At 41.3% G+C, this 27,145-nt stretch overlaps 1 protein-coding gene and 1 pseudogene across 1 annotated transcript in view; both read right to left on the minus strand.

Moving 5' to 3' along the window:
* phf11 (PHD finger protein 11) overlaps positions 1–13,804 on the minus strand; it is a 69,448-nt gene extending 55,644 nt beyond the window's left edge. The window contains exons 1-4 of the mRNA XM_034185891.1: positions 13,674–13,804; positions 6,804–6,908; positions 6,580–6,713; positions 4,028–4,062 (exon numbers count right to left, since the gene is read on the minus strand). Of these exons, the coding sequence (XP_034041782.1) occupies positions 4,028–4,062; positions 6,580–6,713; positions 6,804–6,908; positions 13,674–13,784 (385 nt within the window). The 5' untranslated portion in view covers positions 13,785–13,804. The remainder of the gene's footprint in view (positions 1–4,027; positions 4,063–6,579; positions 6,714–6,803; positions 6,909–13,673) is intronic.
* A 4,679-nt stretch (positions 13,805–18,483) lies between these two features.
* Positions 18,484–27,145, minus strand: part of LOC117524153 — a 122,755-nt pseudogene continuing 114,093 nt past the window's right edge.

Below are 27,145 nucleotides of genomic sequence, written 5' to 3' on the forward strand. Positions count from 1 at the left end.
TGCCACCTTAAAAGCCTGTGGTACATAGCCAACTAATAAAGATAGATTGATCATATTTAAGATCGAAGCATTAATAATGGTAGGGCTTCCTTGAGCAGCCTGGTAGGAATGGGGTCTAATTGACATGTTGATGTTTGTGCTTTAAATGTCCCAGTGGTTCAGAACAGACTCCATGAGATCATGTGCTCTACCATCTCAGATGGCAAGAAAGGTTTGCATTTGATGCTGACTAGCAAATCATTAATTACTTTCTTCCAACATCCTCTCATTCTGAACCTTTTGGCTCGAAGAACACATTAAAGGTTTCATGTTCAGAATACAGCTGCACCAGTTGGCATAGACAAAAGAAGGACAGTCCCTAGAAAGACAAGCTCAGTGATTAGCAACATCTTCAACAAATAGGATATTTATTAAACAGTTCCTGAAAGGAAAGTTGATGTCAGATACTTTTGCTTTAATAGCATTAGATCAGCCTTTCTCAAACAGTATAGTGGATCACAGTTGATGCGTACGGCCCACTCTCCACAGATCAGCATGGAATTCATTTGCAATTAATTCATAGTTTAAATGAACCAGAAATTAATTTCAAAGTTTACAAAAGTGTGATTTTGTGCCATAGTGACTTTTAAAAAACTTTTTGATAAGTGTTCATTTCATTGCAGTCACGGTAAAAAGCACTGCAAGTCTCTCTTTTAAAAAAGGGGCGTCCATCGTGTCTTCTCTGTGCAGTCTTGTATTTACTGAACAGAGTGTCACGCTCGACGTGCGTACACAGTAGGGATTAGGGATGGGTATCTAAAGCCAGTTCCTGTTAAGAATCGATGAGAAATGATTTGATCCACTGACATCAATAGCGTTTTTGCTTAACGATTCCCAGTGGTGGACACAGTTCTGCTAATCCGCTAACCGCTAATTATTGAAGCTAACTTTTTTGTTAGCAGATTAGCTTTTCAGATAACTTCAAAAACCATCAGCGGACCAATTAGCTTCCAATAACTTTTAGGCTGCTAACACTTTTTTACATCATTTGTAACGGTGAAAAATGTTCATAAACCCTGTTGGCTCCAGTCTGCTATGTATTTTGCAGCAGTGAGGCAGCTAAGAGGAGCTGAGCTCAACTCTACCCCAGCAGAAGGGGACTGGCCGTAAGGCTGCCACACACACACAAAAAAAAACAAAACAAAAGTCATTACCCTTTACAGCATACAGCGTTCCAGCTGTGAGGCCGAAGTCAGACTTGACATTAATGTAGTTAAACTATCTGGATTAATTTGGTTTATAAATCAAAACCATAAGTCAAACCTGCTTTCCTTTTCAAGACGTCTGCCTCACGGCTGGACCACTGTATGCTGTCAAGGTACATGGCGCTTCTCTACAGCAGTGGGCAGGGCGCACAAAGACAGAAACGCAGACTCACTGGCTGTGTTTGGGTTTGTGATCGCCTATGATTCTATCGGAAGCATTGGCAGTGCTTAAACTTAAAATCGGCTTGTCAGTAGCTGAGAGTGTACCGGAGACAATACTGAAAGTTATCGGTTAGCGGTTAGCTGTAGCCTCCAATAATTTTTTTAGTGGTTTATCGGTTAAGCGTTATAAAATATAACTTTTCAGTTAGCTGATTATTGGTTATCGAAGCTAACTTTTTGGTTAGCTGGTCCCACCACTGACGATTTCTTTATTGATTCTTCAGTTCACATTACGCCGGAGCGACCGTTTTTTTTGAGGGTATTTATGGGGAAAATGATCACTTCTCTACACTGAATGAGTTGGGAGAGAGAAAAAAGTGAGCTTTTCAGGTCCTTGTGCAAATTATGGACTTCTTCATATGTGATATTTGTTCTTTCTCTACAATATTTGCTGACGTTAGTTAAGAGTTAGAATCAATATAGTTTCAGAGCTGTTGCTGCACTGTTATGGCCCATTCTTGATACTGGACACAAAAATGAGCTGCGCAAATGGTACAAATTCCTTTACTGCATGTCCAAGAGCACAAAGCTATTTAAGCAGTGGGAAATATTGGGAAAAAACAATGCACCTTCACATTAAATTTGCCAAGCTGCACTGGAACCTAGTGCATTGTTAGTTTACTGCTGGGGATCCAAATTTTGTGCAAAAACACACAACAATGTGGAATTAACAGTTAGAAGAGACATAACACTGGAAGCTGTGGCGGCAGGTATAATTAACACACACGACACCCAATGCTATGTGTGAAGATTTTTTTTTCCACCAACCAAGGCGCAGTTGTTTCAGCCTTTGAGATGGACCTCATATGAAAATTCCTGAAAGTAGCATGACCTGTAACATACACTTCTTATTGAAGTTAACTGGATTAAGTGTTCAGGCTCTTTTGAACAGTCTTTAAAGTTTTGTTACCTCCGCCAACGAAGTTGTAGAAGGTTATGTTTTCACCCCGTTTCTAAACAGCCCATAGCTTTTCATATATCGTTCTGAATTTTTTTTTACTGAAGATTCATATCCTGATAGGCAAGAACTGATTCAATTTTCAAGGTAATAGGTCAAAGGGCAAAGCCAGGAAAAATCCCTATCTTTAACATTGATGAATTTTCAGAAATTCATAACTCTGTCAAAAAGGATCAAAGTTCTTTCATATTTGGCAGCTTTATGTAGGATGGTATCCTTTATGGATGGACAAAGGTTGATGTGGATCTGATCCAGATTACAGATTTTGCGACCATTTAAATTTAACACTGAAACCCTATTTAATGTATATTTACATTATATCAAATGTGCCCCAATCACGCTCATATTTGAATGTGAGGTACAGATTGACACTATCACCAGCCAAAGTTTGATCCAAATCTGATCCGGATTGCGGATTTTTGGGACATTTGAATTTAATATTGAAAACCCTATTTAATGAATATTTACATTATATCTTAATCAAATGTTCCTCAATCACTCTGATATTTGAATGTGAGGTGCAGATTGACACTCACTATCACCAGACAAAGTTTGATCCAAATCTGATCCGGATTGCGGATTTTTGGGACATTTGAATTTAATATTTAAAACCCTATTTAATGAATATTTACATTCTATCTTAATCAAATGTTCCTCAATCATGCTCATATTTGAAAGTGAGGTGCAGAGTGACACTCACTATCACCAGACAAAGTTTGATCCAAATCTGATCCGGATTGCGGATTTTTAGGACATTTGAATTTAATACTGAAAACCCTATTTAATGAATATTTACATTATATCTTAATCAAATGTTCCTCAATCACTCTGATATTTGAAACTGAGGTGCAGACTGGCACTCACTATCGCCCAACAAAGTTTGATCCAAATCTGATCCGGATTGTGGATTTTTGGGACATTTGAATTTATTATTGAAAAGCACATTTGGTGTACATTTTGCAGTATATCTTAATCAAACATGCCCAAATCACTCTAATATTTGAATGTGGGGTGCAGAATGGCACTCACTATCGCCTGACAAAATTTGATCCAAATCTGATCCGGATTGTGAATTTTTGGGACATTTGAATTTATTATTGAAAAGCACATTTGGTCTACATTTTGCATTATATCTCAATCAAAAGTACTTCAATCAGTCTCATTTGTGACAATGAGGTGCAAACTGTCACTCTCAATGAATAGACTAAGTTTGATCCGCATCTGATCTGTAATGTGGATTTAGTGGATATTTGATTTTAACATTGAAAAGCTCTTTTGATCTATATTTTATATTATATTTTAGCTTATGAAAAGCCACGTGTAACAGGACTTTCACCTTTAAATGTTTTTCAAGGTAAAAAATTGTGAAATTGGAAACTAGTGTTGGTGAAGGTTTTCCTTCTATGTGCGCGGTGCTCTCGTTTTTCATTAATTATTGAATGCATGATTTTAAGTCAAACTAGCAAAAAACCCATGACTTGTATTGCAAAAAAAAAGTGTTTACTTGGATCTATGTGTAAAGTCTCAATTCACTTGAAAATATATCACATGATGGAAGCAACTTTAAAAACTGACGTATGGCAAAACTCAGGTGTGCACTTACCTTCTACTTGGACACCATGTACGGAGCAGTACAACCTGACGGTGAAGATACAAGGGAAATTTTTACAATGTCCTGAGTTTTCACCCAAAGCCATTTGTTGGTTTAACTGGAGAATTACTCTAACGCAGAATAGATTTTTGATAAACAGGCTTAGAGTAGAAATCATTTTAGTGGGGCGGCATAACAAAACAATTGTTCATTTTGTGATAAAAGCATGGAATTTGGGAGACATATTCTAAATTTACTGTTTCTTTTCAGATAAGGAGCCATCCAGGAGCTGACCTCTAATGAGCTACAGGGGTCAATAAAGAATTACACAGGGGTCAAAATTTAAAAAATACTCCAATTATGTTGAAACCTATACCACATTATTTGTCTGATCATAACGATTCCAAAAAGGTATAGTTTGGACTATCTATGACTGAATGTTCTGGAGTTATGGGGTAAAAACGGCAAAAATGGTGACAAAGATCAGTTTCAGTTTGTACAGGGGTCAGAAGTTAAAGTTGCTCCAGTTTTGATAAAAATATGTAGATTATTGGTTGAAATAAAGGGATTAATAAATGGAATAGTTTTGACTGTGTTGAATGCTTTGTCTCCAAAGTAAAGGTCAAACAAGGTTGACATCCACTGGATTCTATGATGTATGACCCCGTAACATAACAAAGCATGACAGATGGTGCAAACTATTCCTTACTAGAACCCTATCAACCAAAACAATAATTTGCATCATTTTCTACTGAAATTGAAGCAACTTTAACTTTTGACCCCTGTACAAACTGAAATTGACCTTTGTCACCATGTTTGCTGTTTTTAACTCCATAACTTCAGGACATTCCGTCACAGATGCAGCTAGAGTACTGACGGGGACTAGCAGGAGAGAGCATATCTCACCCGTGTTGGCCTCGCTTCATTGGCTTCCTGTTAATTCTGGAATAGAATTTAAAATTCTTCTTCTTACTTATAAGGTTTTGAATAATCAGGTCCCATCTTATCTTAGGGACCTCATAGTACCATATTACCCCATTAGAGCGCTTCGCTCTCAGACTGCGGGCTTACTTGTAGTTCCTAGGGTTTGTAAGAGTAGAATGGGAGGCAGAGCCTTCAGCTTTCAGGCTCCTCTCCTGTGGAACCAGCTCCCAATTCAGATCAGGGAGACAGATACCCTCTCTACTTTTAAGATTAGGCTTAAAACTTTCCTTTTCGCTAAGGCTTATAGTTAGGGCTGGATCGGGTGACCCTGGACCATCCCTTGGTTATGCTGCTTTAGACGTAGATTGTGGGGGGGTTCCCATGATGCACTGTTTCTTTCTCTTTTTGCTCCGTATGCATCACTCTGCATTTAATCATTAGTGATCGATCTCTGCCCCCCTTCACGGCATGTCTTTTTCCTGGTTTTTTCCCTCAGCCCCAACCAGTCTCAGCAGAAGATTGCCCCTCCCTGAGCCTGGTTCTGCTGGAGGTTTCTTCCTGTTAAAAGGGAGTTTTTCCTTCCCACTGTTGCCAAGTGCTTGCTCATAGGGGGTCGTTTTGACCGTTGGGGTTTTTTATAATCATTGTATGGCCTTGCCTTACAATATGGAGCGCCTTGGGGCAACTGTTTGTTGTGATTTGGCGCTATATAAGAAAAAAGTTGATTGATTGATTGATTGAAGGCAGTGCGGTTTTTACTGCTGCAGCCTTCAACTCCCCAAGCTGGGTGGCACGGACCCCTCCTGCTGCAGCCTTCACCCACTTTGCCTCAATTCAGATGACGGACTGCTTCAAGTTTAGTGCACATAAACAATGTCAAATGTATATGTGTTGTCTTTAATTCTGATGTGTGCCATTATTACGTTCAACTAGTAATAATTGTGGATTAATTGCTGTATTTTGTCTGAGGTAATTGGAGTGTAAACATAATTTCGTTGTTGTTGCACTCGTGTAATGACAAAGACAATAAATCTCTTCTCACATCACGCAACACAGGACGGCATGCAGACAAAGTCAGAGGTGAGATTGAGATGGTTTGGACATATAGTTTTTAAAATGCTATTAACTCAACCAATAATTTGCATCATATCTTTCCCAAAATTGGAGCAACTTTAACTTTTGACCCCTGTACAAAAACTCCATGGAATTCAGTCATAGATAATCCAAACTACACCTTTTTGGAATCAGACATGATCAGACAAATAATGTGGTATAGTTTTCAACATAATTAGAGCATTTTTAAATTTTGACTCCTGTGTAATTCTTTATTGACCCCTGTAGCTCATTAGAGGTCAGCTCCAGGATGGCTCCATATCTAAAAATAAACATTATTTAATTTAGAATACGTGTGCCAAATTCCATGCTTTTATCACAAAATGAACAATTTTTATGGAAATTTTAGCAACGCTGCACCACTAGTTATCTTCAGAATGGGCAGCTACAAAAGTGCACAGCTAGAAAATATATATGTTTTTAATGGAGCAACATATTGTGCTGGGGAACACATCATTTTCACCACAAAAACTAACTGCAAATCTTCTCCATATGTAAAGAATAGTTTCTAAACATGATGTACTCACGTATATTCCCCTTTTGCTTCCTCCTCAATAATCTTGGCTCCCACTTGGACGGCACACGGGTAATGGTAGGTCTTCCTGCAACGTTTGTTTTCACAACCAGCAGTGGCACCGTTTTTCTTGCAGTGGTAACAATGCTGAATGCAAACAAATAAGTGTCGCTTAACTAAGACATCATTAAGTCACTTTGAATCAAGTCTTCCAGTTGGGGTGTAACGCATCATTACCAGTTTTCTTCCTCGTTTCACCTCAGTTATCACATCTTCCACAGAGAAACCGAACAAATCGTCAAACTCTGGGGAATTCTGGCAACAAATCCCAGAGGAATACAACTGCAAAAATAAGCAAAATACTGATACTGGTTTTGCAGCACAAAGGCACACTTCAAGTTCGATTGTCAATTATGGCCAGACATAAAACTGCTGGTTTACAATAAACAATTAAATAAATAATTAATAGTAGTCAAGGATACTTGTGTGTATCTAATCAGCCATTCACACAGGAACTCGATGCATTCTAGAGCAGGGGTGAGCAACAAGGGTCGCCAAGATGATGCAAGTTATCCTTTAAACCAGTCTCCTTAAAACCTTGATCATCTGTGAAGTCACCTACTGAGGTGATCGGCAGCAAAGAAGTGCTACATCTTCATGTCACACTAGTGTCCAACCCTGGTCAAGAGGATATGCTGAAGTTCAAACTGAACATCAGGGTGTGGGAGAAAGGAAAATTTTGTGTTTCTGAATGAGGCAGACTGTTTGGAGTTTTTCACAAACTGCTGATCACCTGCTATTTCCTCATACAACCATCTCTGGGGTCTACAGAGAATGATATAGGGGAGGGAGGGGCATCTACTGAGTGGCGGTTCTCCTTGTAAAGATGCCTTGCAGAGGTCAAAGAAGAATGATCAGACTGGTTTAAGTTGATAAAGGAACCAGAAACTTAAATAACCACTTGTTACAACCAAGGTATGCAGGCGAGCATCTCCAAGTACATAAACACGGTCAAACCTTGAACCAGATACCAAATTGTGTGATGCTACTCTCAGTGAAGTACAGGAAACTGAGGCTACATTGATCACAGGCTCACCTAATATGGACAAAGGGGGAAAAAGTGCTTGATCTAAAGTTGAACTTCTGGTGCCAGGTTTAAACTTTACCCACCTAAAGATCAACCACACTTGCAAAAGTAGTATGGGAAAACCTCCCCCAGGTTTTTTTGGGGTTTTTTTGTAGGACAAAATAATACAGAAGCTTGAATCTTCAACTCGACTGGGTTGCTTGACGCAAGCACATTTCGCTTCTAATCACAGAAGCTTCCTCAGCTAAATTTCTTGCTCTGGGAGTCTGCCTTCTGTCTTGACTATTGTAGAGAAGAACAAGAGTCAAGACAGAAGTCAGACTACTAGAGCAAGAAATTTAGCTGAGGAATCTTCTGCGATTAGAAGTGAAACGTCCTCGCGTCAAGCAACCCAGTCCAGTCGAAGATTCAAGCTTCTCTACTGAGAGCCTTCACAGAAACATTGTAGGACAAAACATAAAGCAGTCTGGACTAAGTGGAGTGACCATACTAACAAATGAAACAAAACATACGGAATTGTCAGAACATGCAGTGATAATGAGCAACCATGAATAGTCCAATGCTCACAATGACAGATGGCCTAAAGTACAACCGGGAGACAAAGACCAGAGTTCACACACACACACACACACACACATATATATATATATATATATATATTTGCTTTGCTGCATCAATTTTTTCCAGAAACTGTCAGAGACCTCCAGGTGGTAACCATTCGGAAAATTCAAATGGGGATTACACAGATTAAGGAGTGCTTCAGCCAGTTTAAAGACCACCCACAGCTGCTGAGAGCGCGCCGCGCTCCGAGCGCCGATCGACAGTCTTCATCACGGCGTTGCTTTGCGCCATGCGGCTCCGTCCCGACGCGCGGAATTCCTCCGCTCCTCTTTCCATGACAAAAACTCCTGTAACAGTGGAATGTGCCGTTAATTTCCGAACTGGACGCTAGCGTTTTATCTGAGACGTCCTCTGACTAGCACAGGAATTGCGTAAGACGTGGACATCAGCACTTTTTCGGCACACTGAGACAGACGTGCGGAGGAATTCCGCGCGTCGCGGTGGAGCCGCATGGTGCAAAGCAACACCATGATGAAGCCTCACAGGACATGTTCTGGCATGTCCAGGCTCATCCACAATTTCTCGGTTAGTCACACGACTGAAAACCCACCGTCAGCCGTCTGAAAGCCATCTCAAAGCCGTCCTGTGAGACCAACACGGAGGTGGTTTTGTGCCGCGCCATGAGCAGCTCCGTGGCGCATCCGTCCACTTTTCTTTCCATGAAAAAAACTCCTTTAACAGTGGAATGTGCCAAAAAAGTACTGATGTCCACGTCTCCTGCCATTTTTGTGTAAGTCAGATGACGTCCCGGATCAACAAAGCTTTCACGCTGGAAATGATTTGGTTGTTTCAGCGGGATTTGAGCCTGTCGATCGGCGCTCAGAGCGCGGCGCGCTCTCAGCAGCTGTGGGCAGTCTTTAAACCGGCTGGAGCACTCCTTAATCTATACTCAACAAAAATATAAACGCAACACTTTTGGTTTTGCTCCCATTTTGTATGAGATGAACTCAAAGATCTAAAACTTTTTCCACATACACAATATCACCATTTCCCTCAAATATTGTTCACAAACCAGTCTAAATCTGTGATAGTGAGCACTTCTCCTTTGCTGAGATAATCCATCCCACCTCACAGGTGTGCCATATCAAGATGCTGATTAGACACCATGATTAGTGCACAGGTGTGCCTTAGACTGCCCACAATAAAAGGCCACTCTGAAAGGTGCAGTTTTATCACACAGCACAATGCCACAGATGTCGCAAGATTTGAGGGAGCGTGCAATTGGCATGCTGACAGCAGGAATGTCAACCAGAGCTGTTGCTCGTGTATTGAATGTTCATTTCTCTACCATAAGCCGTCTCCAAAGGCGTTTTAGAGAATTTGGCAGTACATCCAACCAGCCTCACAACCGCAGACCACGTGTAACCACACCAGCCCAGGACTTCCACATCCAGCATGTTCACCTCCAAGATCGTCTGAGACCAGCCACTCAGACAGCTGCTGAAACAATCGGTTTGCATAACCAAAGAATTTCTGCACAAACTGTCAGAAACCGTCTCAGGGAAGCTCATCTGCATGCTCGTCGTCCTCATCGGGGTCTCGACCTGACTCCAGTTCGTCGTCGTAACCGACTTGAGTGGGCAAATGCTCACATTCGCTGGCGTTTGGCATGTTGGAGAGGTGTTCTCTTCACGGATGAATCCCGGTTCACACTGTCCAGGGCAGATGGCAGACAGCGTGTGTGGCATCGTGTGGGTGAGCGGTTTTCTGATGTCAGTGTTGTTGATCGGGTGGCCCATGATGGCGGTGGGGTTATGGTATGGGCAGGTGTCTGTTATGGACGAAGAACACAGGTGCATTTTATTGATGGAATTTTGAATGCACAGAGATACCGTGACGAGATCCTGAGGCCCATTGTTGTGCCAACATCCAAGAACATCACCTCATGTTGCAGCAGGATAATGCACGGCCCCATGTTGCAAGGATCTGTACACAATTCTTGGAAGCTGAAAATGTCCCAGTTCTTGCATGGCCGGCATACTCACCGGACATGTCACTCATTGAGCATGTTTGGGATGCTCTGGACCGGCGTATACGACAGCGTGTACCAGTTCCTGCCAATATCCAGCAACTTCACACAGCCATTGAAGAGGAGTGGACCAACATTCCACAGGCCACAATTGACAACCTGATCAACTCTATGCGAAGGAGATGTGTTGCACTGCATGAGGCAAATGGTGGTCACACCAGATACTGACTGCTATCCCCCCACCAGTAAAACAAAACTGCACCTTTCAGAGTGGCCTTTTATTGTGGGCAGTCTAAGGCACACCTGTGCACTAATCATGGTGTCTAATCAGCATCTTGATATGGTACACCTGTGAGGTGGGATGGATTATCTCAGCAAAGGAGAAGTGCTCACTATCACAGATTTAGACTGGTTTGTGAACAATATTTGAGGGAAATGGTGATATTGTGTATGTGGAAAAAGTTTTAGATCTTTGAGTTCATCTCATACAAAATGGGAGCAAAACCAAAAGTGTTGCGTTTATATTTTTGTTGAGTATATATATATATATATATATATATATACACACACACAGTGTGTGAGGCTGTAAATGCAGTCAGCTCAGAGCAGCACGCACACAGTGAACTTCAAAGAAATCAGTTGTGCCACAGTGTACAGTGTGTGACTGTCAAGGATTTTATATAGTTCATGCTCATATTATCATTTATTTTCTTTAGTTTATGCTTATATTATTATCATTTATTTTCTTATAGTTTATGCTTATATTATTTTTCCTCTTAGTGAGAAGAGGAGGTTTTAGAAAGAAAGACTTGTCTGCATTCTTCATGAGTGAGCAAACTATTTTTCATTTTACATAAGTGCCTTATCCTGCTGTGGACGAGCCGCAAGGCTCATGTCGCAGGAATGGAAGGTTCCAGCAGTCACCTTGTCCTGATATCTCCCTCTTGCAGACATGACTCATGTGTAACCTCTCCTGACTGTCCTTGTTTGTTTTTCCTCATGTTGATGAACTAAATAAAAGGCTGGGCCAGAGGAGGGGATTTTGGGACAGCTTTGGAGCTTAGCACATAAGCTGCTTCTTGTTCTCCTCCTCTGCGCAGAGCAAAAAATATATATATATATTTGTCTCTCTCTGACTGGTTTCTTTACAGTGTCTGTGCCTCTCATTTCTTTAAAAACAGGGTGCAAACCCAACAGTGACATTCACAACTTTACACACATTTACTGAATACTGAACACAAGGAGACAATCAGGAGCCGGTTAAGAATCTGCAGCTCTAGTTTCACCATCAAGAAAACGAAAACACATTAATAATAATAACCAAAATCATATTTGAATGGGCACATGCCCAAATATGCCCGCAATGGTTTTCATTTGGAACAATTATATGAATAAGCTATTTACCCATACAGCCATTCATCCTGCACCGTGCCAACCTCTAGCCTGTTCCCAACCCAATGCATTTGAGCATCACATATGATTTGTACATTGATGGAATGAAATTGTTTCCTATTAACAAAAAGAAATTCATCATGTGATGGTGCCTTTATAGCAATATGTGTGCAGTCAATAGCTCTGATTACATTAGGGAAACCTGTTCTCGCTGCAAATTGCACTTTAATGATGGAATGTGATGTACCTGGGTGACATTCGGATGATTGCGTCACAGCTGGCATGGCTCGGCTCAAGGTTGACTGGCACACTCCTGACCAATCGGCCAGTCCCGCTGTTGCCAAGAAGCCCAGCATGGTCAGCACCTGTGTGAGCACAGACAACCCCTGGCTCCTCACTGTATTGTGCTCGGGTTGCGTGCAGTAACACTGGTCTTGGTAAATGAAATTGGCTTATGAGCCAATTATCGTCATTGGCAAGTAAATCCTCTCATTCCCTGAATACATGCTCACAGCGGATTGCACCATTTGCAAGGTCCTCTAACAACACTAACACCACCATTGTTAACACATTTGGGCATGTGTGCCCAAATATGTTTTTTGTTACTATTGTTAATGTGTTTCTTCATCACTTTGCACATGCTTTTATTTTATATCCACCCATATAATTGCAAACACGTGGGTGTGTTAATTAGGGAACGTGCTGACTCTCTGATCGCTGCTGTTTGTGATTTGATATGAAGAAAATGAGAAATATATTTCTTATTACTTTAATTATTGGATTAAAGTTGCAAAACTATGATGCCATAAGCTTGAAATACAATTGAATTGGTACATTTTCAGCAAGATTTCAGTCCATTTTTCAGAAACTCTGTGCTGTGTGGCACAGCCAATTTTAACCCGAGAGCCGGGTGATAATTTGCAGTACTGGGCGGGGCCACCCCGCGGTGCCCACCGTGGCTAGAACCCTGGTCGTTGCTGCACTAGTTTATGTCGGTCTCAGGTCACAGCGTCATTGTTGACACCTGTGCAGTCAGGGGGCGGAGTAACACATCAAATGTGAAACGGTTTTAATATTTTGCCACCGTCCATGTGATATTTTATGGTCTGAAATCTCACATCACCAATCAGATTTGCGGAAAAAAAATGTAATTGGATTACATAGGTGTCTCTGATGTACGCGTAAACATCACTCTGATGACTTCATGTTTTCACACTATTAACACTTTCCCAGCATTCATTCTATATGTTTCCAGAGGAAACGTGCGTACGCCAACCAGGATTTTTGCGTAGCGCACCACATTTCCAAGGTCATTTCAGGGTGATTCTTTAACTACGGGCACTATTGGCCTTGTAAATGTAATTTCCACCACACCGTTGCCTTACAATATAAAGCGCCTTGGGGCAACTGTTTGTTGTGATTTGGAGCTATATACATGTGCAGTTGTATGACATTGAATACCCCAATTATGTTTTGATTATTTTACTGATATTTTATTCAGAGATATTTTAAAACATTAGAAAAAACGTTTCTTTACCATTCATTTTTATAACTGAAGATCAAAAGTCTGGGTGTGGGACAAGCACAAAACAGCAATATTTGCATATAATGATGCTGAAAAAAGGTGAAAAAGTCATCATAGACTACTAGAACAAATTTCTTAACACACTTTCATTGTAAAGATAAGTATAAAAGTGTGAAATTTCCCCTTTTTTCTGTTTTTCATACAATATGATCAAAGGACATAAGTGCCCGTAGTCTAAGAATCACCCTTCACCGTACATCTGAACGTAGAAACTGACGTACGCCAAAGATTTTGTACGTACGCAGCTTTTGTACATGATTCCCCAGCTCTGTGCCTTTGTCTGGCCAAATCGGTACAAATCCTTTTTTCCTTCCTCACTGTTAAAGTTCTTGTAGAGCTCGCTATATGCCTTTTTATATCTTCTGCCACTTCTCTTTTGCCTTACGGTTTTATACCCCCCCTCCCGCCCAACAGAAAAAAACGAGAGCAGAACCACAGAATACAGAAACTTACCAGGCAGTTCTGATGAGCCGTGATACATTCTTTAGTCGACAAAGGTCCAGTAATTGTTGTCTCTCCAGACTTTTTACAGAGTATACAAACGATCTTCTTGCTTGTCTCCATTTTTTTTCGTTTCACAGCGGGAAGTGCGGAGTCCCTGACAGCGGTTGCCAGATCATGTTGAAATATCCCTCATTGCAGTCTACATATTACAAAAAGTCCCAAAAAAGATAATAAATAATCAGGGATCAAGAATGACTTGAAAGTCCACCATATAAATTAAAATAGTGAGAATACAGTCAGGGTTCCTGTTTTAAAGTTTGTCTTTCTCAATCAAAATAACAGCATACAAAATCAATCACTTTCACATTATTTATAAAGTGATGTCTCAAATCAAATCCTTGATGTTAAGAATGGTGTAGTTAAACGATATTTTTTACTGAGTACCACAAATGTTACATATTTTGTATCTCATTATTCTGATGTACTGTGGGGATTATTTTGAAATTACTCCTTATTTATCAAGTACGAGGTCTGTCAATAAAGTAACGGTCCTTTTTATTTTTTTCAAAAACTATATGGATTTCATTCATATGTTTTTACGTCAGACATGCTTGAACCCTCGTGCGCATGCGTGACGTCATTCGCCTGTGAGCACTCCTTGTGGGAGGAGTCGTCCAGCCCCTCGTCGGAATTCCTTTGTCTGAGAAGTTGCTGAGAGACTGGCGCTTTGTTTGATCAAAATTTTTTTCTAAACCTGTGAGACACATCGAAGTGCACACGGTTTGAAAAATTAAGCTGGTTTTCGGTGAAAATTTTAACGGCTGATGAGAGATTTTGAGGTGATACTGTCGCTTTAAGGACTTCCCACGGAGCGGGACGTCGCGCAGCGCTCCCAGGCGCCGTCGTCAGCCTGTTTCAAGCTGAAAACCTTCACATTTCAGGCTCTATTGATCTAGGACGTCATGAGAGAACAGAGAAGTTTCAGAAGAAGTCGGTTTCAGCATTTTATCTGGATATTCCACTGTTAAAGGAGATTTTTTTTAATGAAAGACGTGCGGACGGGGTGTTTAACAGTTGGGCATGTTCCAACTTGTCCTTAAGGCTTCCAACAGAGGTGTTTTTCCTGTGGCGGAGCGTCGCGGCGGCTGCGAGCCGACGCTGCAATCCGTCCGGGGAAGAAAAACCTGTGGTGACTCTAAAGGTAAATGGACAGGACATGGATTTTCTCTGTGACACAGGAGCATGTAGGACAGACAGACCTCCCGGAACTAAATTTGCAAAAGAAGTTGTTTGGGTAAAATCTGCAAATGGACAGGTGAATTCAGAGAAAATATTGAAGTTTGTCAATTTTGAAGATCCTGAAACGAACCAAACTGCTTGTGTCTCTGTGGTTTATTCGCCCCATTGTCCAGTAAATTTACTGGGACGAGATTTGATGACTGCCTTATCTATAGGGGTCACACCAACAGTAGGTGGTATGAGAGCTGTGAGGCAGCCCGCTACTGTATATACAAATTTGGCCCAGGCCTGGCAGTACTCTTTGGATCTGTCGGAGTTGAGACAAACTGAACAATTATTAGAGGAAGGTCTGATGACCTGTGAAAACAGAGAACATGTAGTAATGATGTCACCAAAAGATCTACACATAACTATGCTATTCACTCCACGAAAGGATGAAAGGTATGGAGCAGGATTTCTGAAGATTCCATCAGAATTACAGACAGTGGCACACCTATACACAGACAGAAAAACCACCTCTGTGTGTAGTGTAGTGCTGACCCAAAGTGCAGACAAATGGTACAGAGGAAAACCTGAGGCTGTGCCGCATATTTCACTGATAAGGGCAGACACTCAGTCCTGGAAGGACCTTGGAGGAATTGCTAAAATAGCTGAGGAAGCGACTGATTGGCACGAAGCAGATGCAGTGTCGGTGTGGGATTTCAGTCCATCCGCAGGCTTGTATCGGAAATACATGTTTGTAAGTGCTTGGACGACACCGGTGATACATGAAGTAGATCTGGACGATTGAAATTTAACAACATCTGTGTTGTTGACACAAGAAGAAGAGACTTTATTGGCCAAACTGCCTCCTCATCTCTGGGTGAATGCACCGACAGAAAAATATTGAAAAATATTCCGCCAGTCAAAATTAAGCCACGATCTGATTGGAGACCACGGATTAAACAATATCTGTTAAAACCTGAAGCAGAAAAAGGAATTGAACCGGTTATTGCAGAATTACTGGAAGCGAAATCCATATAGTTTTTGAAAAAAAATAAAAAGGACCTATACTTTGACAGCCCTCGTATATTGCTTTCCTGGACCAAAAAAAAAAAAAAGGTGTCAATCAAAATTATATTTTTTGTCAGTTTGTTTGCACAACAGTACAAAAGCTGGATATAAGAACATTTACAAAAATATAATCAAAAAGTGCTCATTACATGTCAGAAAACTGAATTGATCTTTTTTAATATAGAATATGGTGTATACAATAGAATACAACCCCTGAACATAATTTTTGCCAGGGGTTGTTTGTCAATTAAAGAGCAATAACAAGCATGACTGACCCATCAAGGACAGCAATTTTCTTTTCTTTCTGTAATTCCTGAGATTTGTGGTTTCCAAAACGTATTTACTGTAATCGACGAGCAAATCTCGTAATCTCATAATGTAATCTCGTAGAAAATCAAAATCAAATTTTGTACTGGGTCAGCGCTGAAAGATGATGCTTTTTTAAGCCTATTAGAAAATACTTCAGCTGTAAATGGTGTCTCACTTTGCAGAATATATATAAAAAAAGAATGTCAATATGCCATAGTATTATCACACGTACATTCATTTTTTTTTTTGTAGCAGATTGACTTGCTTTGAAATTATCAGATTCTATAGCGGGTTTAAACAAACCTGGCAACACCGCTGGAAAGTTTCACTTTCAGTTTCTTGCATAGTGTTGTGAAAAGTGTAACGACACGGACCCACAACAGGGAGCGTAAATGAATGGTCAATGGAAATACGAAGTAACAAGTTTAATGTTGTGAAATGTGCACAACGGATACAGATACAATTCAATGCTAAGGTCAATTATAAAGTTGGTGTTGTGTGGGCAGGCTCGAGGCTAAGAGACGCCCGTCCAGAGAAGAGTCGGGACCCACACGATTTCCACCGCCAACGGATCTGGAACACTCCAGAGCCGCCAAGTCCTGAGTCCCCAGGTGGCCACCGTCTCCAGCTGTCAGATCGGGTACTGCTGGCAGGAAACAGAAACAGTCAAGAGTGGGTGTGTGTGCACACACCCAGTAAAACAGTCAGCTGAATATTGGTGATGGAGGGAGAAAACACCACCTCCCAATCTCACTACTTCCTCTGGTTATCTGTGCAGACTCCACGTGTAAGAGTGAAGAGTGGAGAACGCCACCTCTTACCACTCCCTTCGACTCGGCAGTAAGTGGAGAAGCTGCAAACTCAGAAGGTAAATTAGCTACCAATACAGATGTGAAAGACGTCACAACTTAGCTGATTCAATGTTACGGCTGAGTGTCTACCTGAACGGTTCAGACGATTTCTCGGCAGAGGTGTGGTGTCTTCTCCAGGCTTTTATGGGTGGCATGATGAGTTGATGAATGACAGCTGTCAGAGTTCCTGGTGCGACTGCGCCCTCTGGTGCCTAAAGCCCGCCTTCAGGCAGGGCGCCCTCTGGCGTTGGGCCAGCAGTACCTCCTCTTCGGGCGGCCCACACAACACATAGCTTGTAAACGGCTGACTGACAGGTCTTCCTGTAATTTATGGTATCACTTACATTTTTTGTATGATGGATCAGTAGTTGATTACAAACACAGAAAGTGAGATAAAAATAGTGTTTTGTTGCAGGATCAATCTAGATTGCATTTGCACACATGAAAACAATAAGAAATACAAACGTATGAGTATCACAGTTCTTTTATGTAAAAAAAAAAAGTCACATTAGTGACACAATACCTAATATACAATATAGCATCTGCAATAACAAACATCTTGTGACAGACAGGAGTTGATTACTGTTATATACATGATGATCCCTACACAGGGAATAAGTTAATGCTCTACAGCAACCTCTGATAATTCACATTGAGAAATATGTTTAATGTTGCATACATGAAAACCCACAAAGAGTTTGACCACAGGGCCACGCCAAAGACAAAAGCTCGTACATGGTGGGCGTGTGGGCAACTGGTGGAAAAATGTATTCATGAGAAAGGCTGGTGACAGACAAATCACACACATTGGGAGAAGACAGAGTTGTTGGAGCAGCAAAAGTCAAAATCATCCACCGTATTGGCCTGAATATAAGGCAGCCCTGATTATAAGACCATATCCTTTTTCAAGACTTTTTTTTTTTATGCTTTCAGAAGAACAAATTTTTTTTTGAAAAAGAAAATTCAAATATTTGAAAATAATGCTAGCAAATTGGCGGGGGGGGGGGGGGGGGGGGGGTTGGCTGGATGGCATAAAACAGTGCAGGAGGGGCTGCTGCTGCTGTGAAGTCTGTTCTGAAACAGCAAATGATATAGTGTGATTTTGCTGCTCTCTTTATTAAAATAAAATATCTACTGGTGTAGTTTGAGCAGCGAAAATAAAGTGAGTCTAATGTTGAAATAACATTGGTGGGGAGCAGTCAAGGTTCACGTCTACAGAGAAAGACTCCTTGGACAACTATAAATAAAGGTGAATATTTGTAATTTACAGCGCAATTTGTCAGTGTTTTAATGCTGGTTCTTGCAGTGATCTTGTTAAAGTTGTGTGATTCAGCATGGTGAGTGTAAACTGTAACTCACGGCATGTCTTTTGCATCTTCTTGGTTGTTATGGGTAGTTGTAAGTAAAAAGTGTTTCAAAAGGGTACACTTTTCTCAAAGAATTTTCTTGCCAAGAATTTCCTTGTATAAAACCCTGCTTTATATTCAGGCCAATGTAGTAAATGACAAATAAATAGATGTCTTAAGGGGAAATCTGTTTGTCTTGTGTTTCTATTTACGGTAAAAGTGGAACTGCAAATTCCTTTGCAGGTGAACTCCATGTAATCTACACAGGATTACTACTTTCGCCCCAACTTTTCTGCAAACATCAAAAGATGCATTAACTGAGATCAGTCCTGCTGGCCCATTCATACATCGTCATGATTACATATAAGTACGTGGATCCTCAATGTTGAGGAGAATAGTTTCACACTACTTGAAATTTACTGTATGTAATTCAACAAGAGCCGTCCATCAGTATTTGTGGCACTGCAGGCAAATGTGTATCATCTGCCATAACCTCAGTATCCATTATTTGGTATGCATATGACTAAAAAATACAGTTTTCAGTGAAAACAAGACTAAAGTCTTATGAGTATTGGCAATTCTGCACAGACAGCAATGATGAGAGAGTATAGCAGTTAGAATCACGATGATGATGATGGAGTGATGAGTTTCAGCAGAAGGACTTCAGGATTTGATCTCCGAGAAGCTCGTGTAGGTCTCGCTGCAGCTGGATGATGTGCTGAGGTTTCCGGAGCCGCTGCCTTCTGTTGCGTAGACACAAGTTGAAGTTTAGCTTTGCTTAACCGTTACAGTGCACCTGGAAAGTATTCACAGAGCTTCACTTTTTCCACATTTTGTTATGTTACAGCCTTATTCCAAAATAGAGTAAATTCTTTTTTTTTCCCCTCAAACATCTACTCACAACACCCCATAATGACCACATGAAAAAAAGATTTGAAATTTTTGCAAATTTATTAAAAATAAAAACTAAGAAATTATGTGTATATAAGTATTCACACCCTTTGCTCAGTACTTTGTTGATGCACCTTTGGCAGCAATTACAGCCTCAAGTCTTCTTAAATATGATGCCACAAGCTTGGTGCACCTATCTTTGGGCAGTTTGTCCATTCCTCTTTGCAGCACATCTCAAGCTCCATCAGGTTGGATGGGGAGCGTCGGTGTACAGCCATTTTCAGATCTCTCCAGAGATGTTCAATCGGATTTAGGTCTGGGCTCTGGCTGGACCACTCAAGAACATTCACAGAGTTGTCCTGAAGCCACTCCTTTGATATCTGTGTGCTTAGGGTCATTGTACTGCTGAAAGATGAACCGTCGCCCCAGTCTGAGGTCAGGAGTGCTCTGGAGCAGGTTTTCATCCAGGATGTCTCTGTACATTGTTGCATTCATCTTTCCCTCAATCCTGACTAGTCTCCCAGTTCCTGCTGCTGAAAAATATCCCCACAGCATGATGCTGCCACCACCATGCTTCACTGTAGGGATGGTGTCTGGTTTCCTTCAAACATGACGCCTGGCATTCACGCCAAAGAGTTCAATCTTTGTCTCATCAGACCAGAGAATTTTGTTTCTCATGGTCTCAGGTGCCTTTTGGCAAAACACCTTTTACTAAAGAGTGGATTCCGTCTGGCCACTCTACCATACAAGCCTGATTGGTGGATTGCTGCAGAGATGGTTGTCCTTCTGGAAGGTTCTCCTCTCTCTACAGAGGAATGCTGGAGCTCTGACAGAGTGACCATCAGGTTCTTGGTCACCTCCCTGACTAAGGCCCTTCTCCCTTGATCGCTCAGTTTAGACAGATGGCCAGCTCTAGACAAGAGTCCTGGTAGATCCCAACTTCTTCCATTTATGGATGATAGCGCCCACTGTGCTCATTGGGACCTTCAAACCAGTAGAAATATTTCTGTACTCTTCCCCAGATTTGTGCCTCAAGGCAATCCTGTGTCGGAGGTCTACAGACAATTCCTTTGACTTCAAGCTTGGTTTGTGCTCTGACTGTCAACTGTGGGACCTTATATGTAGACAGGTGTGTGTCTTTCCAAATCATGTCCAAATTAACTGAAATTACCCCAGGTGGACTTCAATTAAGCTGTAGAAACATCTCAAGGATGATCAGTGGAAACAGGAGGCATCTGAACTCAATTTTGAGCTCCATGGCAAAGGTTGTGAATACTTGTGTACATATGATTTCTTAGTTTTTTTCATTTTAATACATTTTCAAAAATTAAAAAAAAAACAACCTTATTTTACATGGTCATTATGGGGTATTGTGTGTAGAATTTTGAAGAAAAAATGAATTTACTCCATTTTGGAATAAGGCTGTAACATAACAAAATGTGGAAAAGGTGAATCGCTGTGAATACTTTCCAGATGCTCTGTATTTCATATTTATTTGGGTTTACTTGCTTTACTACCTGAGCTGGTGAGAGACTGACAGGATGTGGACTTTCCAATCAGGGTAAGAAGATTAGCAGCAGCGACCCAGCCCTCCTTAAATGTACTCAAGTTACGTATAAACCTGCATGAACACACAGACACGTCAAATTAAAGATGGTACCACCTCTGTAATATGATATTAATTCAAGTGTGGAACAATAAGGCTGTCATCTCACCACTGCCCATCCTCCCCCTCCTTCACCAGCTGAACCATGTCTCCAGTCTTCACCGAGAGGTCTTGATCTCCACCTATCTCGCAGTCGGTCATCACTGTATATTTTCCAGGGCACTGTTCAAATCAAAGGTAGGAAAACAGAAAAGGGTGTACAGAGAATCAGCAGACCAGTGTTTATACCTTTGTCAAGTGCAAACATTCATCCACTTAGAGACCTAAATGTATTCATTTATTCCCTGTTTTGGTAATGAACTTGGGCAGCAAAATTGGAAATGAATGGGTGAGTGAGTGAGTCCATCCCAGCCAGCATGTGCAGACAATAACTCAAAAACATTAAATGCTGTCATCTTGTAATTTATCAAACAAAAAGAAGATATAATGAGTAGAAACCCTGTTGCATGTGTTGATCTTTGATCCACCAGACTGATTGGAAGAACAGCTTTGTTTTGCCTATGCAATATCCTATAGAAGTGTGTGCCACGCTGCCACCTGCTGGATGGTTAGGATGGGCGCCTGCATACAGATAGGTGTCAGTTAAGTTATGGATGGTTAGTAAATGTTGATTAAAATGTGAAAAATGTAGTTTGTTGTATGCCTCCTGAACACTGGACATGTTGTGTGCTTGCTACTCTGATCTGCACATTTAAAGTAGACCTGCATTGAAATAAATGTGGTCAGATTTCAGAAAGAAATAGCTGATATGTATTTATAAGACCCTTGTGAATGCAGTAAAGTAAATCTGTAAGCCCAAATTTGTAATTCAGCGGAGAAATCTTCGTTTAAAAATGACAAATTTGCAGCTAAAATTTAGCCCTCTGTGAAAACAGTTTGTACAGCCGTATCATTTCCATGATGTCAGGGACAAGACGATGCGCTCCCGCCTTCAGTCCGATCCCGCATTGAAATTGATTTTATCTGTTATAATGTTACTTATACAACCCCTGGCAAAATTATGGAATCACCGGCCTCGGAGGATGTTCATTCAGTTGTTTAATTTTGTAGAAAAAAAGCAGATCACAGACATGACACAAAACTAAAGTCATTTCAAATGGCAACTTTCTGGCTTTAAGAAACACTATAAGAAATCAAGAAAAAAAGATTGTGGCAGTCAGTAACGGTTACTTTTTTAGACCAAGCAGAGGAAAAAATATGGAATCACTCAATTCTGAGGAAAAAATTATGGAATCACCCTGTAAATTTTCATCCCCAAAACTAACACCTGCATCATATCAGATCTGCTCGTTAGTCTGCATCTAAAAAGGAGTGATCACACCTTGGAGAGCTGTTGCACCAAGTGGACTGACAGAATCATGGCTCCAACACGAGAGATGTCAATTGAAACAAAGGAGAGGATTATCAAACTCTTAAAAGAGAGTAAATCATCACGCAATGTTGCAAAAGATGTTGGTTGTTCACAGTCAGCTGTGTCTAAACTCTGGACCAAATACAAACAACATGGGAAGGTTGTTAAAGGCAAACATACTGGTAGACCAAGGAAGACATCAAAGCGTCAAGACAGAAAACTTAAAGCAATATGCCTCAAAAATCGAAAAATGTACAACAAAACAAATGAGGAATGAATGGGAGGAAACTGGAGTCAACGTCTGTGACCGAACTGTAAGAAACCACCTAAAGGAAATGGGATTTACATACAGAAAAGCTAAACGAAAGCCATCATTAACACCTAAACAGAAAAAAAGCAAGGTTACAATGGGCTAAGGAAAAGCAATCGTGGACTGTGGATGACTGGATGAAAGTCATATTCAGTGATGAATCTCGAATCTGCATTGGGCAAGATGATGATGCTGGAACTTTTGTTTGGTGCTGTTCCAATGAGATTTATAAAGATGACTGCCTGAAGAGAACATGTAAATTTCCACAGTCATTGATGATATGGGGCTGCATGTCAGGTAAAGGCACTGGGGAGATGGCTGTCATTACATCATCAATAAATGCACAAGTTTATGTTGATATTTTGGACAATTGAAAGGATGTTTGGGGATGATGAAATCATTTTTCAAGATGATAATGCATCTTGCCATAGAGCAAAACTGCAAAACATTCCTTGCAAAAAGACACATAGGGTCAATGTCATGGCATAGGGTCAATGTCAATGAGCAGATCTGATTTGATGCAGGTGTTAATTTGGGGGATGAAAATTTACAGGGTGATTCCATAATTTTTTCCTCAGAATTGAGTGATTCCATATTTTTTTCCTCTGCTTGGTCTAAAAAAGTAACCGTTACTGACTGCCACAATCTTTTTTTCTTGATTTCTTATAGTGTTTCTTAAAGCCAGAAAGTTGCCATTTGAAATGACTTTAGTTTTGTGTCATGTCTGTGATCTGCTTTTTTCCTACAGAATTAAACAACTGAATGAACATCCTCCGAGGCCGGTGATTCCATAATTTTTGCCAGGGGTTGTACACATCCTGGTTTCAACATCCAAAAGTAAGCTGCAATGAATGTGAGATACAGATCTGTGTGCTCAGATCAGCAATGACATCGACAGCGGGCGCCGTTCTTCCTCTCCTGCTCTCTGCCTCCGCTGTGCTTATTAAGTCTGCGGGCTCGTTAACGAGCTCATTAACCGCCGACGTGGGCCACTCACACCGCCTGTGTCTGCTTCGCGGTGTTGTGCCAGATTCAGCGCACAACACCGGCATCACCTCTCTGTCTACTGAATGGAGCTGCAGCACACTTGGCACAAGTCCTGAGATTACGCTCGCTGTTTTAATGCGAAGAGGCCGGTACACCTGTTGCTGCAAGGACAGACTTCTTGCGGCAAAATCCACAGCACCGCACGTCTCGGCAATCGGAGCCCCAGAGCTCCATGGACGCTGAGAGAGGTTTATATATTTTCAAACTGGGATTCTTTGCGGGTCTCGCCTCCATATCCCGCGATGGTACCGGAGGCGAAAGACAGTAGATTTTCATTGCGACACCACTCAATCAAACGGGCGTATGAAAAAGTCCCCCAAAATAATTTTCAAGCACAAATAAAAGAAATGTGTACTCACCAAACGTGCCGCAAGACAATATGAAGTTTTAAAAAAAGTAGATCCTTCCGTATAAGACAAGAAAAAGGTGCAGATGCAAACTGACGTAAATCCACAAATTACAGCTGGCGCGCAATGCATGCTGGGAGATAGGGTCTTCTCTGTGACGTCTCGGCAGCGTCCATGATGAGAGGGACAGTTTTGCGGAGGGCTAAATGTTAGCTGTAAATTTGTCATTTTTAAATGAAGATTTCTCTGTTGAATGACAGATCTGGGCTTCCAGATTTACTTTACTACATTCAGAAGGATCTTATGTGTAAATGTAAGTCATTTTTTGGTCCAAAGATCTGACTGCATTTATTTCAATGCAGTTCTCCTTTAACAAGTTAGCAACTGGGGGGAGAGACAAGATGCCCACGATGTGAGGAAATATGGGTATGAATAGCAAAGGATAAGAAAGTAAATCTGGAATAAACAAATAGATTGAGAAGTAGGTGGGGTGTCCAAAACATTTCATCTGTACTGCAAATTAGTGATGGAAGGCAGTGCGCTAAATGGGACATCAATACATCACCAACTGCTTTGAAATGAACACTTTGAATTGTTCCAGTTGATTTGGTATAGAAACATATTGTAACTCAAATGACTGAACTACAACTGCGCTGTTTTTAAAATTCATATTTCAAAGGATTAGAACATGTGTTGATTGTTATTAGTTGTGTGGCAAACATGGCCATCAACGTCTAGAAGCTTGATGGTACAGATTGTCAGTTACTGATAATAAAAAGGTGAAGGTCTGTATGTCAGTATGCTCAGTGGGTTCATTTATTTTGCTTCTGCAGCTTATCAGAGTCTGGGCTTGTGGTGGCAGCAGAGCAAGCAGCTCATCCCGCACTTCTCTTCTCAGTTTTTTCTCTCTGTTTAAGGTGGAGCTCTATCCAGAGATGGGAGTTGTATTTCTGTTGGTGACCCTCCTGTCCTGTGCGCCAATAGCATTTCTTGTATAGAGGGCTTGCCTCTACTGGTGGTTGGCTCTCACTGCGGTATTGTATCACTTCCTGTTCCGGAGCACAGCGGTGTTTTGCTGTATCTGTTAGCTGTTTAATCTGCGCAGTTAGATTGATCTAGTTAACTAGATAACGATTTGTTTCACAGTGTAATCTTCACGTGCCTTAACTAAAGCACTTCCTCTGCTGAATCACCTCTAAATTATTTACACATTATTCACTTTGTGTGTTTTTAGGAATCCGCTAGCTTAGCGCAGCTACTAGCTCTTAGCCGATTTAGCATGGCGGTTTCTCCTGTCTCTCCTGCACTTTTCTGCTCTGGGTGTGAAATGTTTAGTTATTCCTCGGCCTCCTTTAGCAGTAACGGTACTTGTAATAAGTGTAGCTTATTCGTAGCTTTGGAGGCCAGGCTGGGCGAATTGGAGACTCGACTCCGCACAGTGGAAAATTCTACAGCTAGCCAGGCCCCTGTAGTCGGTGCGGACCAAGGTAGCTTAGCCGCCATTAGTTCCCTTCCAGCAGATCCCGAGCAGCCGGGAAAGCAGGCCGACTGGGTGACTGTGAGGAGGAAGCGTAGCCCTAAACAGAAGCCCCGTGTACACCGCCAACCCGTTCACATTTCTAACCGTTTTTCCCCACTCGACGACACACCCGCCGAGGAACAAACTCTGGTTATTGGCGACTCTGTTTTGAGAAATGTGAAGTTAGCGACACCAGCAACCATAATCAATTGTCTTCCGGGGGCCAGAGCAGGCGACATTGAAGGAAATTTGAAACTGCTGGCTAAGGCTAAGCGTAAATTTGGTAAGATTGTAATTCACGTCGGCAGTAATGACATCTGGTTACGCCAATCGGAGGTCACTACAATTAACATTGAATCGGTGTGTAACTTTGCAAAAACAATGTCAGACTCTGTAGTTTTCTCTGGGCCCCTCCCCAATCGGACCGGGAGTGACATGTTTAGCCGCATGTTCTCCTTGAATTGCTGGCTGTCTGAGTGGTGTCCAAAAAATGAGGTGGGCTTTATAGATAATTGGCAAAGCTTCTGGGGAAAACCTGGTCTTGTTAGGAGAGACAGCATCCATCCCACTTTGGATGGAGCAGCTCTCATTTCTAGAAATCTGGCCAATTTTCTTAAATCCTCCAAACCGTGACTATCCAGGGTTGGGACCAGGAAGCAGAGTTGTAGTCTTACACACCTCTCTGCAGCTTCTCTCCCCCTGCCATCCCCTCATTACCCCATCCCCGTAGAGATGGTGCCTGCTCCCAGACCACCAATAACCAGTAAAAATCTATTTAAGCATAAAAATTCAAAAAGAAAAAAATAATATATCACCTTCAACTGCACCACAGACTAAAACAGTTAAATGTGGTCTATTAAACATTAGGTCTCTCTCTTCTAAGTCCCTGTTAGTAAATGATATAATAATTGATCAACATATTGATTTATTCTGCAGCAGGGGTGGTGGCCAAGTGGTTAATGTGCTTGGTTTCAGTTCAGAAGGTTCTGGGTTCAAATCCCACCCCTGCCACATTTCTCCATGTAATGTGGAGCTGCGTCAGGAAGGGCATCCAGCGTAAAAGTTGTGCCAATTCAACATGCAGATCCACCTTGGATTTGCTGTGGCGACCCCGAGTGCAAACAAGGGAGCAGCCGAAGGGACTTTACTTTTTTTATTGATTTATTCTGCCTTACAGAAACCTGGTTACAGCAGGATGAATATGTTAGTTTAAATGAGTCAACACCCCCGAGTCACACTAACTGCCAGAACGCTCGTAGCACGGGCCGAGGTGGAGGATTAGCAGCAATCTTCCATTCCAGCTTATTAATTAATTAAAAACCCAGACAGAGCTTTAATTCATTTGAAAGCTTGACTCTTAGTCTTGTCCATCCAAATTGGAAGTCCCAAAAACCAGTTTTATTTGTTATTATCCATCGTCCACCTGGTCGTTACTGTGAGTTTCTCTGTGAATTTTCAGACCTTTTGTCTGACTTAGTGCTTAGCTCAGATAAGATAATTATAGTGGGCGATTTTAACATCCACACAGATGCTGAGAATGACAGCCTCAACA

This window comes from Thalassophryne amazonica, chromosome 14 (genome assembly GCF_902500255.1).
Source record: "Thalassophryne amazonica chromosome 14, fThaAma1.1, whole genome shotgun sequence".
Classification (NCBI taxonomy): Eukaryota; Metazoa; Chordata; class Actinopteri; order Batrachoidiformes; family Batrachoididae; genus Thalassophryne; species Thalassophryne amazonica.